This window comes from Canis lupus, chromosome X, assembly GCF_011100685.1.
Source record: "Canis lupus familiaris isolate Mischka breed German Shepherd chromosome X, alternate assembly UU_Cfam_GSD_1.0, whole genome shotgun sequence".
Lineage (NCBI taxonomy): Eukaryota > Metazoa > Chordata > Mammalia > Carnivora > Canidae > Canis > Canis lupus.
In genome coordinates, this window is record NC_049260.1 from 15,794,873 (window position 1) to 15,816,794 (window position 21,922).

At 45.4% G+C, this 21,922-nt stretch overlaps 1 protein-coding gene across 11 annotated transcripts in view; it reads right to left on the bottom strand.

The window, feature by feature from the left end:
- Positions 1-21,922, bottom strand: part of SH3KBP1 (SH3 domain containing kinase binding protein 1) — a 339,617-nt gene that overhangs the window by 234,293 nt on the left and 83,402 nt on the right. Inside the window, exon 1 of one of the 11 annotated variants that reach the window (XM_038587000.1) lies at positions 10,713-10,895. The exons of 9 other annotated variants lie outside the window; for them this stretch is intronic. In XM_038587000.1, the coding sequence (XP_038442928.1) occupies positions 10,713-10,763 (51 nt within the window). In that variant the 5' untranslated portion in view covers positions 10,764-10,895. Of the gene's footprint in view, positions 1-10,712; positions 10,896-21,922 lie in introns of those variants that run through there. One more of the 11 variants, XM_038587002.1, reaches the window with a different exon arrangement.

Sequence of the window (21,922 nt, forward strand, 5' to 3'; positions counted from 1 at the left end):
TAAGCAGACTGGAGCCCCAACAAATCCCTCCTAGCAGTAGCTAGAACACTGGGAAAGGGGGTGCACCCCAAGAGTTGGCCCAGTTTTAGGCTCACTGATATAGGAGAGGTTTCCTGAGATCTGCTTTCTTCTCTGTGTCTCGGCCTCGGGGTGGCTAACCCCAAGCCAGCTCAAAAAAATCCTGGCCAAGACTGCAGTGAGTGAACATTTGCATTTTCTCAGAAAACACAGGCCCTTCATACTGTTAGGCCGGGCTGTAGCAGCTGCTGTGCCCACTGGGGTTCACAGAACCATCTTCAAGTGTCTGCCACCCTCCACTGCTTCAAATACCAAACCAATAAGAGACGGCACCTTGCCGGGCCCTTCCCCAGGCGGGAAAGCAGTGCTCTGACAAGTGAGGCAACAGAGAACTTAATGAGCACCCTTCTGGATACCAACGACGGGGGCTGTCCAAGGACGGACCTCCATTAGCAGGCACAGGGGCCCCATAAAATAAGGACAATTCTAAAGCAAGCAGCCGATCAAAGTACATATGTGCTGACACCACACGAGGGTGACGAAGACTAGAGACCAAGTATTGGTTCAAATTTTGTCAGGGAGACAGAGCTGGACAAAAATAAGGCAATACAACAATAAAATGCAATACTGGCCATCAAGATCATTTTTTTAAAAAGGAAAGTGCAAAAAATTGCGTGGAGTAGATGAAGATGGGGGATGGAGAAACACCAGAAAAGACTTCATAGAAGAGAAAAAGAGGGGTGGAAATGATCATGAAATGATTAGAGCATGTTACATGTACGTTTCCTATTTTACAAATTTGCATGGTGCATTTGCTACGTTTGCTACATAGATTCTGACTGAGACACATCATCAAATGTTATCAAAAAGGTGCCTGCCTGGGTATTGTCTCCTGGCTTTACACACGTACTTTTTACCCCATAGTTGAAAAAAGCAAAAGCCAGTTTCTGGCCAATCCCAGGAGAAAACCAGTAAATGCATATTCCCTGAGCACTTCCAAGGCCATGGCCTCCTAACCTTGATGGTCTTTCCCAGAGATCAGGCCAACCTTTGTGTTCCAGATTTATTAAGCCAGAGTTTATGCCAGGCAGGAAAACAAGGCCTAATGGCAACAAGTCCAGCTACTCCCAGTGGATGGGCAATTTCACAATATCTACGAGAATTCTAAGGGCACAGACTCCCAACCCCTTCACTGCTAGGCATGTAGCCTACAGATAGACTCATGTAAAATAGATCATTTTTTTAAAAAAAATAAATAAAATAGACCAGTTAGCTGCAGGAGAGAAGGAAAAGCTTGAAAAAACCCAAAACAGGGCACTGATTAGCTCTCTTCAGTTAACGCATCTTGCCGTGCCTACACCTACTCTGTTTAATCGGTGACCTGTTTGGGGTTTTGAGAAAATCTCTGCATATTTTTAAAAAATATTTTATTTATTTATCCATGAGAAACACAGAAAGAGAGAGGCAGAGACACTGGCAGAGGGAGAAGCACACTCCCTATAGGGAGCCCCATGTGGGACCCAAGCCCAAGGCCCTGGGATCACGACCTGAGCCAAAGGCAGATGCTCAACTACTGAGCCACCCAGGTGCCCCTCTTTGCACATTTTTAATGTTTGTATATGCATAGAAAATTTCTAGAGAATGAAAAAATACAAAGGCAGAGTAAAGGAGAGAACTTTACGCCTTTCTGTACCATTTAAAGATTTTGCCACAAATTTATCGTTTTATCATTTTTTTATTTTTTCATTTTATAATTTTTAAACACATATAAGAAAAATACACAAACAATGAAAATCCATGAGAACATAGCCCTAAGTTTCTCTCAGCAATGAGCAAACTCTTAAAGGAAGATTCAGTGATCTTTACTGTGTTGTAATTCCCACTCAAGAAGTAGCCCTCTACAGTTTAAAAGTGGTTTTCATGAACAGGGCATGAAACCTACATGGCTTCTTATTAGTCATCATTTAATCAGAAAACCAAAGAATTTTCCATACCACACTGCACATCTAGTAGTACATAATTGAATTTTTTTTTCATAATTGAATTTTTATGAATGCATTTTTCCATAATTTTCAGGGGCAAAGGTATATAATATATTCCAGCACACTATGAATTAGGGATCTTTTTTTAAAAGATTTATTTATTTATTCATGAGAAATACAGAGAGAGAGGCAGAGACCTAAGCAGAGGGAGAAGCAGGCTCCTCGCAGGGAGCCCAATGCAGGACTCGATCCCAAATCCTGGGATCAGGCAGGCCCTGAGCCGAAGGCAGACGCTCAACTACTGAGTCACCCAGGCATCCCTGAATTAGGCATCTTGTTCAATGGATGATAAAATTTCCTTATTTCTGGAAGGGGGGGCGAAAAAGAGGCTGTGAAGGGCATGGACACACACACATAAATCCTCATCACAGTTTTGCATGTTATACCAAAAACAAAATTGGAAATGAAACAAATGTATACAATAGGAGACCAAGTGAATAAATTATACTGTAACCATATGATGAAATACTATGCAGTCATTGAAAATGATGTAGCTCTTGGGTGCCTGGGTGGCTTAGTTGCATCTGCTTTGGTTTAGTTTATGATCTCAGGATCCTGGGATCGAGTCCCGTGTCCAGCTCCCTGCTCAGCAGGGAGTCTGCTTCTCCCTCTGCCTCTGCTACTCACCCCTGCTCATGTGCTTTCTCTCAAATAAATAAATAAAAATATTTTTTAAATGTTGTTGCTCAGGATCCCTGGGTGGCACAGCAGTTTGGCGCCTGCCTTTGGCTCAGGGCGTGATCCTAGAGACCCGGAATCGAATCCCACGTCGGGCTCCCGGTGCATGGAGCCTGCTTCTCCCTCTGCCTGTGTCTCTGCCTCTCTCTCTCTCTCTCTCTGTGTGTGTGTGTGTATGTGTGTGTGTGTGTGTGTGACTATCGTAAATAAATAAAAATTAAAAAAAATAAATGTTGTTGCTCTATATCAGAGATATGGAAAGGTATTTGTGGCACACTTAAGGTTAAAAAATTTAAAAACTGATTATAATAGCATTCGTGGCATGGCCCTATCTGGAAGATTTATATATGCATGTTGGAAAAGGTTAGGAGGAGGTAAAGCAGCGTGTGAACCATGGTTATTTCTGGGCAGCAGGCTCCCAGGAGATTGCATATGTGCCTTTTTCAGTTGATCTCTATTCTAACTTTTTTATTAAAAAAACATTTTTAATTGTGTGATTTTAAACTTGAAAAAACTCTGGCTATCGTATCCTTCCTTGGGAGACCCAAGACTCTTGTATGGAACCAAATCCAACATGAAATGTGCTGCTTGTCACCTTTTCTGCCCCTTTGTGGGTCTTTTGATAGTTTTTCTGATGCTTTAGAAACTCAAGCAGGAAAATGACAGGTCTGACATTTTCAAGGTTGTCTTTTTCCCTCTTTCAAATGCTGCTATTGAACTTAGGCCAATGGATCCTAACCAGGGGCAACCATGTCCCAGGGGACATTTGACACTGTCTGGAGACATTTTTGTTCTCACAACCGGGGGAGGAAGGGAGGGGAGTGCTACCAGCATGGGCAGAGGCCAGGGATGCTGCTCAACATCCTACAGAGCACGGTCCCCCACAATAGCCTACATGGCCCAAAGCGTCAACGGTGCCAAGGCTGCGAAACCTTGTGTTCCAGTAATGAGTCTTCAAAGGACTTTCTAACCACCCATGAGCAGCACCCCTGAAATAGCTGCATAAGCACGTCTGACTGCGGGGGCCCTCTGCTACAGTGAGAATGCACTGATGATGGAAGCAAATTAGGATGTGAATCCTGGATCAGCTCTCTTTCTGGCTATAAAATCTCAAGCAGGTGATCACATCATCCTGCTGATCACCCATCCTCCTTTGTAAGACAGAAATACTGCCTCCCACCTACAGGGTATACATGAAGTTTCAACAGAATAATGTAAAAGAAAGGGTTTTTTAAACTATGAAGCACCAGATACATGTGAATGGTATTAGCACTCTAGGATACTAAGTATCCAGCGTCACCAGGGAAAGCACATTTAGGATTTCCATGGGTCTTCACCAGCACACTCTTACTGCCCTGAGTCACACATCACAGCAGTTAATTTTTACTAAACAGTGAGACTGAAAAACAGAATGCTTTTTTCTTCCCACTACATATTCCTTGGCCTAAGTTGTGAGGCAGCAAAACTTAGTGATCGAATGACGAAATGTGACATCAGACTCTTAGGAAAGAATCCCAGCACTACCTCTTACTGGCTGGGTGGCATCAGGAAGTGATGTGGCCTCTCTGTGCCCTCAGTTTCCCCATCTGTCTATCCAAACCAGAATATTTGAGAGCAAATTAATTCTTTTAAAGCTTTTATGCAAGTTCGTTAGTCATCATGCCGCGTACTATTAGTTTCAGGTATACAATACAGTGACTCAGCACTTCCACACATCACCCGGGGCTCATCACAGCAAGTTTACTCCTTCAACCCTCATCACATGTCACCCATTCCCTGCCCTCACCTCCCCTCTGGTGACCACCAGTTTGTTATCTACAGTTTTCTGTTTCTTGGTTTGCCTCTCTTTTATTCACCTTTGCTCGTTCATTTTGTTTCTTAAACTCCACATGTGAGTGAAATCCTATGGTATTTGTCTTTCTCTGACTGACTTCTTTCACTTAGCATTATACTCTCTGGTTCCATCCATATCATTGCAAATGGCAAGGTTTCATTTTATATGGCTGAGTAATATTCCTGTGTGTGTGTGTGTGTGTGTGTGTGTGCGTGTGTGTGTGTACATACCACACCTTCTTTATCCATTCATCAGTAGATGGATACCTGGGCTATTTCCATAATTTGGCTATTGCAGAGAATGGTGATATAAACATCAGGTGCATGTATCCCTTTGAATTAGTATTTTTGTATTCTTTGGGTAAATACCTAGTAGTGTGATTGCTGGATCATAGGGTAGTTCTATTTTTAACTTTTTGAGGAACCTCTGTACTGTTTTCCACAGTGGCCACACCGACTTGCATTCCCACCAACAGTGAATGGGGATTCCCCTTTCTCCATATCCTCACTGACACTGTTGTTTCTTGTGTTGATTTTAGCCATTCTGATAGATGTGAGGTGGTACCTCACTGCAGTTTTGATCTGTATTTCCCTGATGGTCAGTGATGTTGAGCATCTCTCTTTTTTTTTGAGATTTTATTTATTTATTTATGAGAGACACAGAGAAAGAGGCAGAGACATAGGCAGAGGGAGAAGCAGGCTCCCTGCAGGGAACCCGATGTAGGACTCAATCCCAGGACCCGAGGATCATGACCTGAGCTAAAGGCAAATGCTCAATCACTGAGCCACCCAGGTGCCCTGTTGAGCTCTTTTCATGTGTCTGTTGACCATCTGGATGTCTTCTTTGGAAAAATGTCTATTCATGTCTTCTCAGAGTGAACCAATTTATCACTGGAACCAGGACACCTCAGAGTGAGAGAGGGTGATGCTAGGATAGCAGGAATACACCAGAAGTGTCCCTGGGCAAAAAGGGACATGAGGTATCCATGTCATAGGCTAGGACAGAAGGGACAAAGCACATAGTACACACCACTAAACCCCAGCTAGGAGTTTTTCCTCTCTCCTTCCATTCATTCGTCAAGTGCTTAGTGGCCCAACACTGGGCACCAAGAAAGGAATGGTAAGTCAGATATGCTCATTCCCTGTCCCTAGTGGGGTGCTCCCTCTTGTCCCACGGTGTGTTTGCTACAGCCCCGGGGCTTTTCTTCCACAACAAATACAGAATTAAACACAAACCCATAGTGAACACTATAGGTCCAGAACACCAGGAAACACACACCAAATGTGTAAGAGTTCAAAGTCTCCTTCACAAAAATGAACAATGAATACGAGCTTATCTAATCAACAAAGACAAAGGATTTATTATTATCCCAAAGTCCCTGATTCAAGGAAGCGATTGCAGTCTAAAAGCTATCAATGTGGCTCACAAAGAGATTAATAAAACCATGTAACAGCACGTAACATTTAAGAGCACGTTCGAGTATTCACCCCCTCTCGTTTCTGCACACGTCATTATGAGGAATTGGATATAGTCTGTCCAACAGCATGACCTTACAGAACCCATACATCATGAAAGCAGAGTTAATCTGGCTGGCTTTTGTACTGAGATACATGCAGGTCTTTTGCCAAGAGAAAGTTTGATTCAGTGTGCTAAGAATTTCCTCTAAAGATCAGTACTCACTGTGAGAGGCGAATGTTCTTTAGTTTACACAAAAGTCAGTGGACTTCTAGGGGCTTGGAACTCTAATCACAAGTTCCCTCCACCACCCCCACCACCCCCATCCCCGCCCCATTGCAGTAAAACCCGTCTGGATTACTATCACCATAAATCCGCACAGCCAAGTGCTCCCAGACCCACTGTGGGGCCCTGGCCCTTCCTCTTCCTCTTCCTCTTCCTTCCTCCTTCTCCTTGTGCACGCTCGAGCAGGCACATCCTCAGCCTCCTTTTGTGGCCATTTCAGATGGTCCTCACAGAGGCCCGGTTCTACTCCTTCGGGAGTTGTTAGACCTAAAATACCAGGCAGGCCCTGCCACTGGACACACAAAATATGGGACCCTAAAAAGAGAGATTCTATCAAGTGAGCTGCATGTGCACAATTCGGAACAAACGGAGGGCACGTTGCTTTCTATTGCGCTCCTTGCCTGCCTTGATTCAAAGAGGCTTAAAGCAATGGCATGTGTTTTGATCTGGTGCTGTTTACACAGATGTGTTCGGTTTGTGAAAATTCAACAAGCTGTAGTCTCATGTGCATTTTCTATGTGTAGGTTATACTGCGATAAGCATTTTTTTTAAGAAATTTTATTTATTTATTCATGAGAGACACACAGAGAGAGAGAGGCAGAGACACAGGCAGAGGGAGAAGCAGGCTCCATGCAGGGAGCCCGATGTGGGACTGGATCCCGGGACTCCAGGATCACGCCCTGGGCCGAAGGCAGATGCTCAATCACTGAGCCACCCAGGTGTCCCACGATAAGCATTTTTAAAAGTAGCTTTCTTCATACAGGCTTCCACATAAAATAAGCACGCACATATCCCCTATGCTAGTGTTTTTAGACTATTTTCAAACCATAAGTTGCCACCAATTAGTGAGCCATGCAATCCATTTAGAAGATCCTCGCTGGTATTTTTTTTCCCGTTGCAGCATGAACACTTGAGACCTACCCTCTTCACAAAGTGTGAAGTGCACAGTACAGTACTGTTAACTATAGGCACCGTGTTGTACAACAGGCATCTGTACGGACTCATTCTGCACGGTGGAGACTTGATACCCCAGCAGCACCACCCATTTCCCCCTCCCCCAGCCGCTGGCACCCCAGATAGGGAAGCAGCTCAGTGTCCACCGATGGATGAATGGATAAAGAAACTGTGGCATATACATACAATGGAATATTTCTTGGCCTTAAAAAGGAACAGAGTCCTGCTATGTGCTGACGAGCATTTTTTAAATAGAATGGAGAATGTAAGAGTGCAGCGTGCACCGTGAAGGCAACTATTATTTCAGGAAACTTGTTGCAGTTCCACATATGCAAACATGTATCTACACGAAGTTGCCAGCTTTTTTTTTTTTCACCTGAAGATCATGGGTAACAAAACTTGGGATACCCTGAGAACACCAACAAATAATACAGGATTCGGAAGCCAGAGAAACCTGGGTTCTGATCCTGGCTGCTTAAAACCTTCCTCATCTCCTTGAGCCTCACTGCACCATCTCTAAAATGCAGGCAATAGTAGCTTCTCCCTGGAGGTGGTATGAGGTGTTGGTGAGCTGGCAAGCAGCCTGCCATGGAACACTACTCAGACACTGTCCCCAGCCCTGCCACCATCTCCGTGGTGCCCCGGGCTAGGTTCCATACCTGGAAGAAGGATGTTTAAAGGCAAAGTGCAAAGTGGGGCAAGACCAAGGTTGAGCCCCCATCACAGGACCCCTGGGAGCCCCTCGGGAGAACAGTGTGAACATCTGAGAGCAGCAGGGCAGGGGAAAGCAATTGCTCAGCACCCTGGGTCATAAATCCTCCAGCTTTGGATTTCTGACCAGAGGGAAAACCACTCTCCAAGATAGGAGGGTTTTCCCATTATTCTTGGCAGGAGGTGGGGAAAGGCAGAAGGGGAGGAAGGACTCGGTAAAGAAATAAGTATTTGTTTTAAGCAACTCACTTTGAAGACAGGTGGTTTTCATTTTGAGAACAAAAATGATGCTTCAAACAGTTAGAGGGTTGCTCCGGATACCAGCCACCAGCTTGCCAGGAGTGGGAAACAGGGCCCCGAGGTCTGGAGTGCTCCCAAAGTGCCAGAGCGGCGACAGAGGCAGATGGGGCCGGGAGGGGCCGGCACAGAGGAGATGGAACTGTCTCCATCAGCTTGCAGCCACAGACTACTTAAAAGTCATCCACGATACTAATCGTCCAAAACCTCTATTCATTTAAGAAATTTTGGTGGAGTATCTACTGGGTGTTGAGAACTGAGTTCGGGGCTTGGGGAGACAGTGGAATAAGACAGACAAGGCCTCTGCCAGCACTGGGGTGGAAATGCCAGTGGGGCAGGCAGCGAGGGCCACACAAATGTGAGGCCACCAGGGATTTATAGGCTGTGATATAAGTGCTCTGCGAGAAATAGATAAGGTGATGTGACAGGAAGGGAGAAAGGAAACTTAAGATGGAGGAAGTCCCTAAAGATAAGATGGCTTAGGGCCTTCTCCAAGCAACACCTGAAAGCAGAGCAAGCTGGCCAAGCAAGAGCCAGAGAAAGGGCACTCTTGGCAGGGGGGCACCGTAAGTGCCTGGGGCTAGCAGCAGGACAGGGCAGCAGCCAGGTGTGAAGGTGACAGCCACGAGGCTGGGAAGGTAGGTGCACCAGGCTACACAAGGCACAGCCGGTGATGGGAAAGTGGATTTCAAACAAGAGCGACGGAGAGCCACTGAAGGCTGGTATGCCGTGATACATGATTTCGATGCCAGTTAAAATAAAAAGTGTTCTTGTATCATCCTGTAGACCAAAATGTACAGATGATAACAATGACTCCAAAATCACTGATAAAAATTAGCAACGTGTTAGAGCTCGCAGACCGTTATTGAGGAATCTGGCTGGCTGAGGGCAAACGATTTTCACCTAAATATAAGATGAAATACCAGAAATTCAATTGAGGAAAGGGGTGGAAACTTGTGACTGACAAGAAAACACTCTTATTAGCAATTAACTCACAGTTAGCAAGGATAAAGCACAGAGTAAAGCTAATTAACAAGACAGGCTCTAGAAAGTCCCCTCAACAGGCACACACCCATAATGGGAGTGTGTCTGTTGGGAACTGGCTGATGATCATGTGGGATACCTAAACCCACGAGCAGGTTAGCCGAAACAACCAGACAGAATGTGTCACCCTGACAGTGCCCTACACGTACTTGGGAATCAGAAATCAGATGAACTGCTGAGCAGTTTTCTTCGAGATGTTTTTTTCCTTCTCCCTTGCCCTAGATGAATATAGGTATCCAGAATTTGGGAACTCAAAACTGAATGAAAAATGACTCTTCTGAATTAGCCCTGACCCCCTAGGATTCATAACATGGCCTCCTGACTTGGGCCCCTGTCCCCACGATCTTTAACTCAAAAAGGACCTCTGAGACCCAGCATGATCCACTCACACTTTCTTCCTGAGACCTCCTTGTCCTAGGGGGTCACACGACCTGGGCTAAAGGGGCAACCTGGGGCTCTGGTCTTGAACAAAGCTATCAAATCTATGACATCAAGCAAGAGAGCTTGGAGGCCACAAGGGCTGCCTTGAAAGAAGCCAGGATGGCAACACAGGGGCAGAGCCCAGCATCCCTGATGGTACCATGTGCCACTAAGGAAGAAGAAGGGGTACGAAGGGCAAAATTACTAAACTTAGCAAATGCCTACCAAGTACTAGTTACTTTCACATTCACGACCTCAAACAATCCAGCATCCCATGAAGTGCAAAGACAGTGATTTTCAGATGGGAAGGGTAAGGCAAGGAGAGAGATTCGTTAGTGGCCCAGTTAGCAGAGTGAGGATCTGAGCTTTGCCCGCCCACCTCGACCGGCATCTAGCAGCAGGACAGCGCTCTTAAGAGACCTCAGGCTGACTTTCTGTCCTGCCTTCTATCTCATTCTTCTCTCCTTCCCACCACAGGAAATCTGGATTCTACACCTGCCTGCATCCCAGGCTTCCAAACCTGCCAGCTGCCACAGAAATGTTCCCCAGTCCCAGAGAGGGACACTTCACTGTCCTCAGGGCTGCCTGCAGGGCACGGAGTGGGGGAGGAGGCTCCGTGACTGGGGTGTCCCCTGGACAAAACTCAGTGATCGCAGTCGGGAGAAGGGAAGAGCCCTCACACCAGACGATAGAGCCGTCCACAATCTTCACGGATGCTGCTACTAAAGGGCCTCAACTAGAAGCCACTTCTGTCACGGAGGAGCGCCCGGAGAAAGCAATTCCCTTCTGCTACAAACCAGAAAACAGACCCAGGTCTGAGTGGAAAACAGTGTTGCTCACCATCTCAAGAGGAAGGACTGAGCTGGGACCAAATTCCCCATCGTGCCTCCTCCCAGCCTAAAGAAGTAGTCGGGCAACAGGCTACAAAAGATGCAGCGCTAAGAGCAATCAAACCAGATGCACGGCCTACTTACAGTCTCAGGCGTGTCTGCAGCACTAGGGGCTTTGGCTGCTGAAAGGTCCATTCTGTGGAGTATGCAGTGGTGATTTCGGGCTGACTGTGCCTGAACTCTGGGCAGGAGTATGTTCCGTGCTCGCCGAGAGCTGCAAGTCTCTCTGATTCACTTGGCAGCAGAATTATTCTAAGCATCCTGTCCCGTACCCAACCCGTCTGCCCCTCCCACTACACATTCACACTGGGTGGTTTTTTTTTTTTTTAATTCTCTGCACTAATTTCTGTCACAAATCAAGGGAAACTCATTTTTCAAAATTAATCCAATCTCTGGCACTTGAGAACGTGGAACCTTTCTGACTGAGGAGGAGGAAGAGGAAGAAGTTGTAACATCGGAGAGAAGAGTGGGAGAACCGCAAAGTCTGCAGCAACAGCAAAATGGAGATTATTCGAGACAGCTGAAACACTCCACCCAGCCTCCAGGAGGGGACATGCACGGGAAACAAAGGGCATATGGTGTTTGCTTTCTTCAACATCCGTTCTCACCATTAAAGAGCTGCACCAGCAAACGCTCATTACTTACATGAGGACAAACCTCACTCCAAAACAGACTTGAAAATACAGCTCCTAATCAAGTAAGTTACTTTGCAAAGCAGAGGCCTACCTTGAATTTTTTATTACACATAAAGCAAAATTTAATAAAGTCCAAATAACTGGCAGAATGTCTACTTGGCTTAGTGAAGCGTGAATTATACTTGAAAGAAAGTCCATTTTTGTTAATTTCAAGTTCACAAAGTAACTCAAATACTGACATATTTGGGACAAGATTTCATTCCCCCCCAACCACCCCCAAGGAGAGATTCCAAGGGGCTAACTTAGTAACTAGATAAGAACAATTTTCGAAGGCAGCCTGGGTGGCTCCGCGGTTTAGCGCCGCCTTCAGCCCGGGGCATGATCCTGGAGACCTGGGATCGAGCCCCGCGTCGGGCTCCCTGCATGGAGCCTGCTTCTCCCTCTGCCTGTGTCTCTGCCTCTCTCTCTCTCTCTCTTCTGTGTGTGTGTGTGTCTCATGAATAAATAAATAAAATTTTTAAAAAAGAACAATTTTCTAGTATTTACTACTAGTCATGAATTCAAACATTTCTATCCTAGAGCAAACAGGTTTTCTAATGAGACTTAAATCATTTATTTCTCCCATAGGTTAATGTTGTTTTTTTTTAAGTTTTTTAATAGAGTTCAATTTGCCAACATTTAGCATAACACCCAGTGCTCATCCCACCAACTGCCCCCCCAGTCACCCCAATACCCCGTCCATCTCCCTTTCCACTTCCCATAGGTTAATGTTACCACCATTCCCACTATTGCCCACACTATTACATTGTTGAAAGGTAAACCTGAGGGTACCCCCTGACCAAATTCGTACAAACTCCAGAATTGGTGAGATAATCAATGATGCTTTTCGCAGAGACAGGAAGCTAGGGTCAGCTTCCAACACACTCCCGTAGCATTCTTCACAAGCCTACCAGGCAGCGGCGGCTCCCTTCCTCCTTCCCCAGCAGAGCCAACTATTGGTGGGTCACAGGTGGCCACCCGTCCCCCAGGGAGCCCCCTCCCAGCTCCAGAGGGGCAGATTAATTAATTCTAAGGCATCACTGGTTGGGCTGGCGGACAACAGGAACTAAGCTCACACAGATTGCAGGAAAGGGGTCCTGCATGCCAGCCGCGAACAAGTAAGCCAAGGGCCCCACTGCCAGGAGATGCCATCCTACAGCTGCCTGACAACCACAGAGAAAGCAGCCCTGGGGTGAAGCTCCCGGCAGAATGAGACCCTGGAGGAGAGCCGAGAAGAACACAGGTCTCTGACGTCACCCCAAGCAGATGAACACCCTGCCCTTGGGGGGCCACCCTACCTGCCTGCCCGTTACATGAGTGAACAAGCATCACAGCTGATGGGAACGGGTCAAGCAATAGCTGGGAAAAGTGAGAGTTTGTAATCTGGCAAAGAGACTCCTTCAAGTTAATACACTCACGGAAGACATTCCCCTTAATGTTAAAGAAAAAGGAGAAATTACAAAGATGAGTGGTTGGTTGCCTAGGGCTGGGCTTGGAAGTGGGGAGTGACAGCAAACAGGCATAAGGTTTCTTTGGGGCATGAAGGACACATACGAAAACTGGATCATGGCGATAGTTATGGAACTCTGTAAATATGCTAAAAGCCATTGAATGGGACACTCCGAGTGGGTGAATTGTATGGTATCCAAGTTAGATCTCAATAAAGCTATTTTTAAAATAAGCTACACAGGGGCAGATGCTCATTCAGAAGAAATCTACCTATTAAAGAAACTCTTCCTCCATCTACATCTGATGGCAACATGCCTCTGCTTAAAATCCTTCCTCTGATGCATCCTGATCACCTCTAGGGTCCAAATTCCTTACAAAGGAACATGCACAAGGTCCCTGTCACCTCCCCACCTCATGCCCCCCACCCTCCCAACACTACCACCCCCACCTCCACTTCCTATTTTACTCCCTGGCAAGGCTTCCTTCCAGATACTTCTCAAACTTCTTCCCCCTCCATGCCTCTGTTCACACTTCCTCGGTCACTCTCACCATCGTCTTCTCCTCCTCTGTTCCTTCCTCTCCTGCTCAGGCTCTAAGGTCCCCTCTCTTCAGCTCCTTTGGCATACTAGGTGCACACCACAATAGGTTAGAAAAGTGGGTTTCTCGGTCTGTCTCACCCACCAGGCTACGTCCTAGAGCCTTGTCTTTGCAGCAGGGAGGGTTCGAGCAGAGAGAAGCAAAGTGCTCAGTGAGGCCAGGGCTCAGGGGTTTCTCACAGGGTTCACACATTGTGGGCGCCCGTGTGGGCGCCCGTGTTCCTTGCTGGGCCTGAAGTCACTGTAGGAAAAGCAGGTGTGGGTCAGAGCCAGGTCACTTGGAACCTGCCTCTGGCTCTCCCCCACCCAGCTTTTTGTTTTTTTTCTGATCACAGCATTTCCCTTTATAAAAAAAAAAAAAAAAAAGGAAAAAAAAACTCAGACAAGTAAGGGAGCTGGGGCAAAGAAAATTGTAAATGCAACAAGAATGGGAAACACTTGGTCTCAAAGAACGGGACTTTTTAAAAGGGACACAAGAGATCAAGGAACACTGGGAAGATCATCTCTCCCTGGTGTCTCACCTTCCTACATGATCTCAGGGGAAAAGATTAATAATAAGATTTCAGAAATACAAAAAATTCAGTTGCTGGAGAGTCTCAGTTATCAAAAAAAGAAAAACTCATACTGTGAAAGGGGTGACCCTCAAAGACTCCACCAGGGACCGGGTCGGTGCTGCATGAGAGCAGAACTGTCACCCAGCACCACCCCCCTCAGCTTGTCCGGCCCTCTGAGCAGCACAAAAAATAAAACCCCATACCCAGGCGCGTGGGAAAGTGCTGAAATAATGCTTTAAACAATCACAATGGTAATTTCAACTCCTACCTCATCATCATGGCTCCTCTTTTCCATATTTGGGCCCCGGCTCCCCTGGACTCACTCCGGGAGCCTCCACAGACATTATCTAATGCAAAGCAGGTCAGCAAACTAACCATTAAGTCCTCACTCTCTTCTCCACACTCTGATTTCAGCCAGTCTGGACACAATCATCAAGAGCCAGCCAGTTCCCTTCCAAGGGGAGTGGCTGTCAAGATTTCTCATGGAGTTTAGGTCAAACAGGAAGCTCTTAGGATGTCAGAAAGCTTGTCTTTAAACATCTCAATCTGATTCCTACAGTGAAGTTTTTTAAGTTGTCATTACCCAACCCATCCCCACCCCCACACGGCCAAAAAGGGACAAAGCTAACAGATTATCAAACCACATCAGTAACTGCCCCCACCCCAAATATCTGCGTAACCTCAGCCCTAGTGACTCTAGTTCACTCAGTTTGCTGAGGGCTAGGAAGCTATGCTGTTCGAACTCCCCAGGTGATTCAGATGATCAACATGGCCTTGAGACAGAGGGCCGGGGACAGAAGAGGGCCGGGGACAGAAGAGGGCCTGGGACAGAAGGGCCCTCTCCATGAGGAGTACTAAAGTAGCATCCCCTGGGGGCTTGTCAGCCCTGCAGTCTCAGTCTCTCCCCCACGCACCAGCCCTCAGCCCAGACCTCCTGAATCCGAATCTGCATTTTAACAAGATGTCCCCTCACACTCCCCCCCCCCATGCCCCCCCCTCCTCCCTGCAACAGGGCACTGTTAGAGCTTGAGAAGTCTGGGCTACACCACCATCTGGCTTCAGAATCTCCTAGGTAGTGTTTTTGTTTCGCCTTCACAAAAGGGAGAAGAAGCAGTGGGAGGTCACCGTCAGAATTCACATTCCAAAATTTTTCAGGATCTAACTGATGAACAACAGGGTCGAATCCTGCTCCCTCTCTCCCCGCCCTCCCAGAAACTCTTGAGTAGTCAGATTAAATGTAAAGGGAGTCAAAGGCTAGACACAGCCTGTTTTTTCAATTAAAGCAAAGCATTTTTCCACTTGTGGGGGCAGAATCAACACTTGAGTTCCTGCGCATGTTTAAAGCTACCAGCCACATTCGACTCCTATATGTCAAAGCAGCAGAGTCTACAAAGTCTGTGATATTAAAGTGCTTTACACGGAACCAAAGCATTACAGGATACATAATTCTTGGAACTAATACGAACTACTAATTGCACCTATTCTTAAAAATCAATATACTTGACGAAACTTTTCAAAAATGTATATACTTATTTCCCTTCTTCAAGTACCATCATAAGGCATTCATTGGAGGTGGGAGTTCCAACTGAACATGGCTGCATATTAAAAAAAACAAAAACAAAAACAAAAACCTCAGGGCGCCTGGGTGGCTCAGTCAGTTAAGCCTCCAACTCTTGATTTTGGCTCAGGTTATGATCTTAGGGTTGTAAGATTGAGCACCGCATCAGGGTCCATGCTCAGCGGGGAGTCCGGGGAGTCTGCTTGAGATTCTCTCCCTCTCCCTCTGCTCCTCCCCCTGCACACACACTCTCTCTCTCAATAAATAAATAAATAAAATCTTTTTAAAAAAACTCACAGAAGGGCAGCCCTAGTGGCTCAGCAGTTTAGCACCGCCTTCGGCCCAGGGCATAATCTTGGAGACCCGGGATTGAGTCCCACATCAGGCTCCCTGCATGAAGCCTGCTCCTCCCTCTGCCTGTGTGTCTGCCTCTGTGTGTGTGTGTGTGTGTGTGTGTGTGTGTGTCTCATGAATAAATAAATAAAATCTTTTTAAAAAATAAATAAAAATAAAAACTCACAGAAGCCTAACATCCAGCTCAGCGAAGATTCCCAGCAGGTTCTTAGAATCTGACAGATCTGGGTACCCTCTTCATGCTAATTATGGTTTAGTTTGTTGTTGCTGTTTTAATATAGCCAAGGCCATCCAGATATCCTGTAACCTAGTACGAGTAGGAGTGAGCACTTGGAAAGCTGGAGTTAAGCCACCTAGAGGCTCAAATCCAGGTCTGGCACTGACTAGCTGTGCTCCTCTCGGCAAGTTACTTAACTTCTCTGGTCTGTGGGAAGTGTATAGAGGTTTGTTTTTCTCACCCAGCTTATCATACCACATGAATGGTACAGAAAATAGAACTATGCACACAGTAGGTGCTCAATTATTATGACTACTCAGAGAAAATTCCACCCAGGTTACATTTCCTTTAATGAATGCTTCATTACTGAACACCAGCAACCTTTTCATGTGTCAAGAGAGGTGCTCGTGGGAAAGTTCTTTCCTTTCCTCTAATGGCAAAAAACAGAAACCAATGGATATAATCATCCTCTTCATCCAATGTAAAGCTCTACCTCTCCAAATATGTGCTTTTTAAGGTTTATTTTTAATTTTTTTGAGAGAGAAAGAGGGTGTACCTGAGTGGGGGGTGGGGAGGCAGAGGGAGAGAGAGAATCTTAAGCAGGCTCCATACCCAGCACAGAGCCCAACTTGGGGCTCAATCTCACAACCTTGAGATCACAACCTGAGCCGAAATCAAGAGTTGGAAGCTCAACCAACTGAGCCTCCCAGGCGTCCCTTAAGGTTTATTTTTATGACTTACTTATTCTCAAACAATAAGCATTATAGAAAAAATAAAAAGCATTTGAGCAGGTGAAAGATGAAGGGATTATGGAGGAAAGGAGAGAAAATTAGTGGAAGTATCAGTGAGGGTGACAGAGCATGAGAGACTCCTAACTCTGGGAAACGAACAAGGGGTGGTGGAGGGAAGGTGGGCAGGGGGATAGGGTGACTGGGTGACGGGCACTGAGGGGGCACTTGACAAGATGAGCACTGGGTGTTACACTATATGTTGGCAAATCGAACTCCAATAAAAAAATATACAAAAACAAAAAATAAATAAAACAGTAGACTGATATCAGTTATAGTAACTAAGTCATAGAGACCACAAATGCTGATTTCCGGAATGTTCTCAGTAGACAAGTGCCAGACAATATTGCCTTCACAGTATTCATATTTTTTTAAGATTTCACATATTTATTCATGGGAGACACAGAGACAGAGAGGCAGAGACACAGGCAGAGGGAGAAGCAGGCTCCATGCAGGGAGCCCAATGTGGGACTCGACCCTGGGACCCAGGATCATGCCCTGGGCTGAAGGCAGGTGCTAAACCACTGAGCCCCTCAGGCGTCCCCACAGTATTCATATTATGTAATTATATATGTAGTAGTAAGACAGCAGAGGAAACTGGGATATTAAACTATTTAAACTACCCATTTTCATCAGTTTTGAAGCACTCATACCAAACGAACAAATGATAGATGGTGCACCATGTCCTTATTAAGTCCAATTCCCCAGGCAGTTTCACCAGTCAACTGACTTAACAGAAGAATTAAACAACTGTATTCACTTTGCTTTCATGAGTCTCTATTACCCCTCTCTTCAGTTCTTACAATCCAATCACACAAAGTCAGGCTACTGGGGTTTAGATACCAAGGCTGGCCTTTAAGGAATTTGCAATCTTCATCTCCAAGCCTCAGTTTTTCCATCTGTAATATAGGAATAATCACTACCCGGGGGTTGGGGGTGGGGGTGAGGATTAACGGAATTAATGCACATTCTCTGCAATTATGAAGAGGAATAAATAGTACACTTTTACTGGATAAATAATGAGGCTTTGACTCACAACAGCAAATTCAAGTTCCTTTTCACTCTGTGCCAGGTCCTGAAGTGGTTATAAGAAAGGTATTATAGACTCTCCTGGTCCCCCAAAATGAGGAGAAAGAAGAGTAATTTCTGTATGTGTTTAAAGAAAGAGAGAAAGAATGTGAGCAGGAGAGAACCCACCCACAACTTCCTCCCTAGGTTAGCCTTGGCAGTGACACAGCTGCAGGGGTTGCTCTCATCAGCAACATTGTCATAACACTGCTACCTTCCAGAGCATTAATATTATACTGAGGGGATGCAAGCTTGTTCATGCCTCAGGGCCTTTGCACTTGCTCTCCTCCACTTAGATGGCTCTCAGTAATGGCAGGAGCCTCCTAATCATTCAGGTGTGAGCTACAATTTCACCTCCCCCAAGAGGCCTTTTCTGATGACTCTGGCTGAAAACAGCCCACACACTCCAACAGTCAGCCACTCTATCCTTTTCCCCTCCTCTTTTTCTTCGTTGCATATTTCACTAGCTGTAATTTTTTTTTTTTTTGCTTGTCTGCAGTTATACTCTCTCTCCTCTGTTAGAACGTATGCTAAGAGCACAGACCTTGTTAAGACCATTCTTAAAATGGCCCCTGGCACATAAAGGGTACCCAGTGGGATAAGATAGGTAATGTACATGTATATATAGTTTGATAGTTCCAACAGCTGTGTCATATCTGTGGCAGGTTTCTTCTTTAAGATTTTATTTATTTGGGCAGCCCAGGTGGCTCAGTGGTTCAGCGCCGCCTTCAGCCCAGGGTGTGATCCTGGAGACCTGGGATCAAGTCCCACCTCAGTCTCCCTGCATGGAGCCTGCTTCTCCCTCTGCCTGTCTCTGCCTCTCTCTCTCTCTCTGTGTGTGTGTGTGTGTGTCTCATGAACAAATAAATAAAATCTTTAAAAATAAAGATTTTATTTATTTGACAGAGAGAGAGAGAGAGAGAGAGAGAGCGCGCGTGTGCACAAGCAGGGTGAGCAGCAGGCAGAGGGAGAGGGAGAAGCTGGCTCCTTGTTGATCAGGGAGCCCAATGTGGGGCTTGATCCCAGGACCCTGGGATCATGACCTAAGCCAAAGGCAGATGCTTAACTGACTGAGCCACCCAAGCGCCCCTCTGTGTCAGGTTCTGATGACTGTTTTGTCTCTTCAGAATGCTTTTTCTTGCCTTTTGGCATGTCTTTCCCTTCTTGGTTGAAAGCCAGACATTTTGTATAGAGCAGGAGATACTGAGGTAAATGAGACCTTCAGGTAGAGGTTTAGTTGGGCCATGTTGAGGTTTGCTGTTCCTATAGACACGAGAAACTTTAAATTCTTCTAGGGATTGTTTCTGCCCCCTCTCCTGGCTTTGGGGCTTCCCTCTGTGCTGCTACCCAGAGTCTGTCTCTTGCAGTTCTCCCTGCTGTAATCCACTGTTGTTATTCCTGGAGGCTGGTTAGCATGCTCTGGCAGGGTGGGGAGGGTTGTGAATCCTCTAAGCCTCCATCTTTGGAGCGCAAAGCAGGTTTGTGTCTGGCAGTTGGCCTCCACAAGTGCTTCTGCCCCTCGACCAGGAACCCAGCTCCCCCATCCTCACCCCCAGCTGCACTGGGAACCCTCCAACATTCTCAGCCTACAGCCTTGGGGCCCTTTCCCTAAGATTAAGACTTTTCTTAGGTGAGGTGGGGGGGCTAGGCTGGATGGAACTCTTCCCCCAGCTGCAATGCTATTTCACCAGTGCCCTCAGACCCCATCCTTCCCGCTGCAGAATAAGCCTTTTGTTCCTTAAGGGAGAAAAGTCTGATCTGAGTGGATTTCTCAGTGGCCCCTAAGCCAGCACCTCCAGCTTGCACCAGGTGTTTTCTTCAGATTTTCCCCAGTCCTTCCTGTGAGAGCCAGGCAGGATTCCTACAGGAAAAGGCTGTGAAAGCACAGGACACTTTCCTAGTCCTCTGCTGCCCCTGGGAGCATCACACTCTCAAGCTAGCCCACAACCAGCCTCCAGCCATTTGTCAAAATTTTAGTTTGATCTTTCTACCTACTTCTGCGGTGTCTGGTGGCTTCTGCCTCCGGTAAGCAAATGCTCAGGCCTCATGTCTCAGAAAATCCCTCTCTCCAGATTTTTAAATGGCTGTTTGCTCTGCAAACTCAGTTCTCTGTCAATTTCCAATCTGTCCAGATTTTTTCTTGTAAGCGTGGGAGGCACATCTTTGCAGCTCTCTACATCTCTGAGCTGAAACTGGAAGTCTATTTATTGATTTTTAAAGAATCAGAAGTATGACAAAATGGTAACATTTGATAAAATAGGTGGTAGGTAGGCAGATGTTGATATTCCCATGCTCTTCTATATTTTAATAGTTCAGTAACCTTTCAAAATATAAAATCAACCATGGTGGAAAATAGTACTATAATATAAATAGGCTGACATATGTATACAGCCCTTGATTCTTTTTTTTTTCAGCCCTTGATTCTTGTTCAATAATTTAGAGATCACCTGATTTGTTAAAAACCACCAGTATTTTGGGCAACACTTCAGAAACTGTTTTAAAAATATACAAATCACCCCAGTACACCATTAAATTTCAGTGTTGAAGAAGTGACAGAAGAAACTAAAGTAGAAGAGAACAATCTACTTGTACATGTTTATAAATCAAAGTATATGATGATGTTACACATTAATTGATTTACTGTCCGTCCTTTAAGCTGATATCCAACCATTATTATTAATATTAATGGAAATTTGAAGTCACCGATGCACACACCAGTGCACCAGAGATCATTCAGCAAGTGTCAGATCCCAGGCTGCAACACGTCATGTAACACCTAATAACCTAAGTTTTTAAATCTTCAGACTGCCACTCCTCTTACTCACATTCCTAATTTAATATAATCAGTAATCATATGCAAATGAAAGCAGCAACAGCTTGCTGAGATCCATCTCATGGAAAGAACTTTCCCTTTTTACTTAAATAATTCACTATCTTAGATAATAGCAAATAAATTCTCTGCTATGGAAAAAATGAACCATTAATGACTCCAAAACTTCAGATTAATCTTAAGGATTGTATATTAAATTCAATTAAACCAGATGAATATTTAACATGTTCCTTCTCTGTACTTAAGACCATTCTAACCCCTCTGAGGAAAAAAATGGGCAGGCATGACTAACCTACCAGTCTTTGCCATCACGACAGACATAGCAATGGGTTACAGGGCCTGAGAGGAACTTGAGTGAGCACGCAGTCTGGGAATGGCAAATGCATGCCACAGGCCAAGACTAGCCCTACAGCAAGTTTCATTAACAGAAGAGAGTGACTTTTGATTCTTTCTATCCTTTAATACTCATATGTACATTTCTGTTAAGCGGAAAAGAGGATATAGTTTTTAGTAAAGTGAATGAATTGCCATTTGGCTTTCATTATAACAAATGAAGACAGGCCTTAGTTTGTAATGGGACCAAAATGGGATGACCTCACCAATAATGAACCTGCAGTTTTAATTACCCTGTGTGGCTCTGTGAGATGCACCCCAAGTAGAACTGCAATCAGGGTCACCAGTTAGCTAAATAACACACTCCTCCTGCCTCAGAACTAGTGCTTATCAACTGTGCTATGTTGTCACAAGGGCAATCAGCCACCTCCCTGCATTGCACCATGCCTGAAATTAGATTTCATATCCAGCTCCAGGGCTGGGGGGCTGTGTTCAGCTTCAAGTTGGCAGAATCCTAGACTTGACTGTCATCTTAAAATATCTGTTAATGGAAACCATTCAAACTCAAGTTTTTAAATAAAAGCAAGAGTAATCGGGCTCCCAGTGCATGGAGCCTGCTTCTCCCTCTGCCTGTGTCTCTGCCTCTCTCTCTCTCTCTCTCTGTGACTATCATAAATAAATAAAAAAAATTAAAAAAAAAAAAAAAAGAAAATATCAGAGGCTAAAAAAGAAATAAGGTGTATGGATTTTTTTAAAGACTTATTTATTTAAGAGAGAGAGAGAGAGAGCATGCACACAGTGGGGGGCAGAGGGAGAGGGAGTGAGAGTCTTAAGCAGACTCCATGCTAAGTAGGGAGCCCGACACGGGTCTCA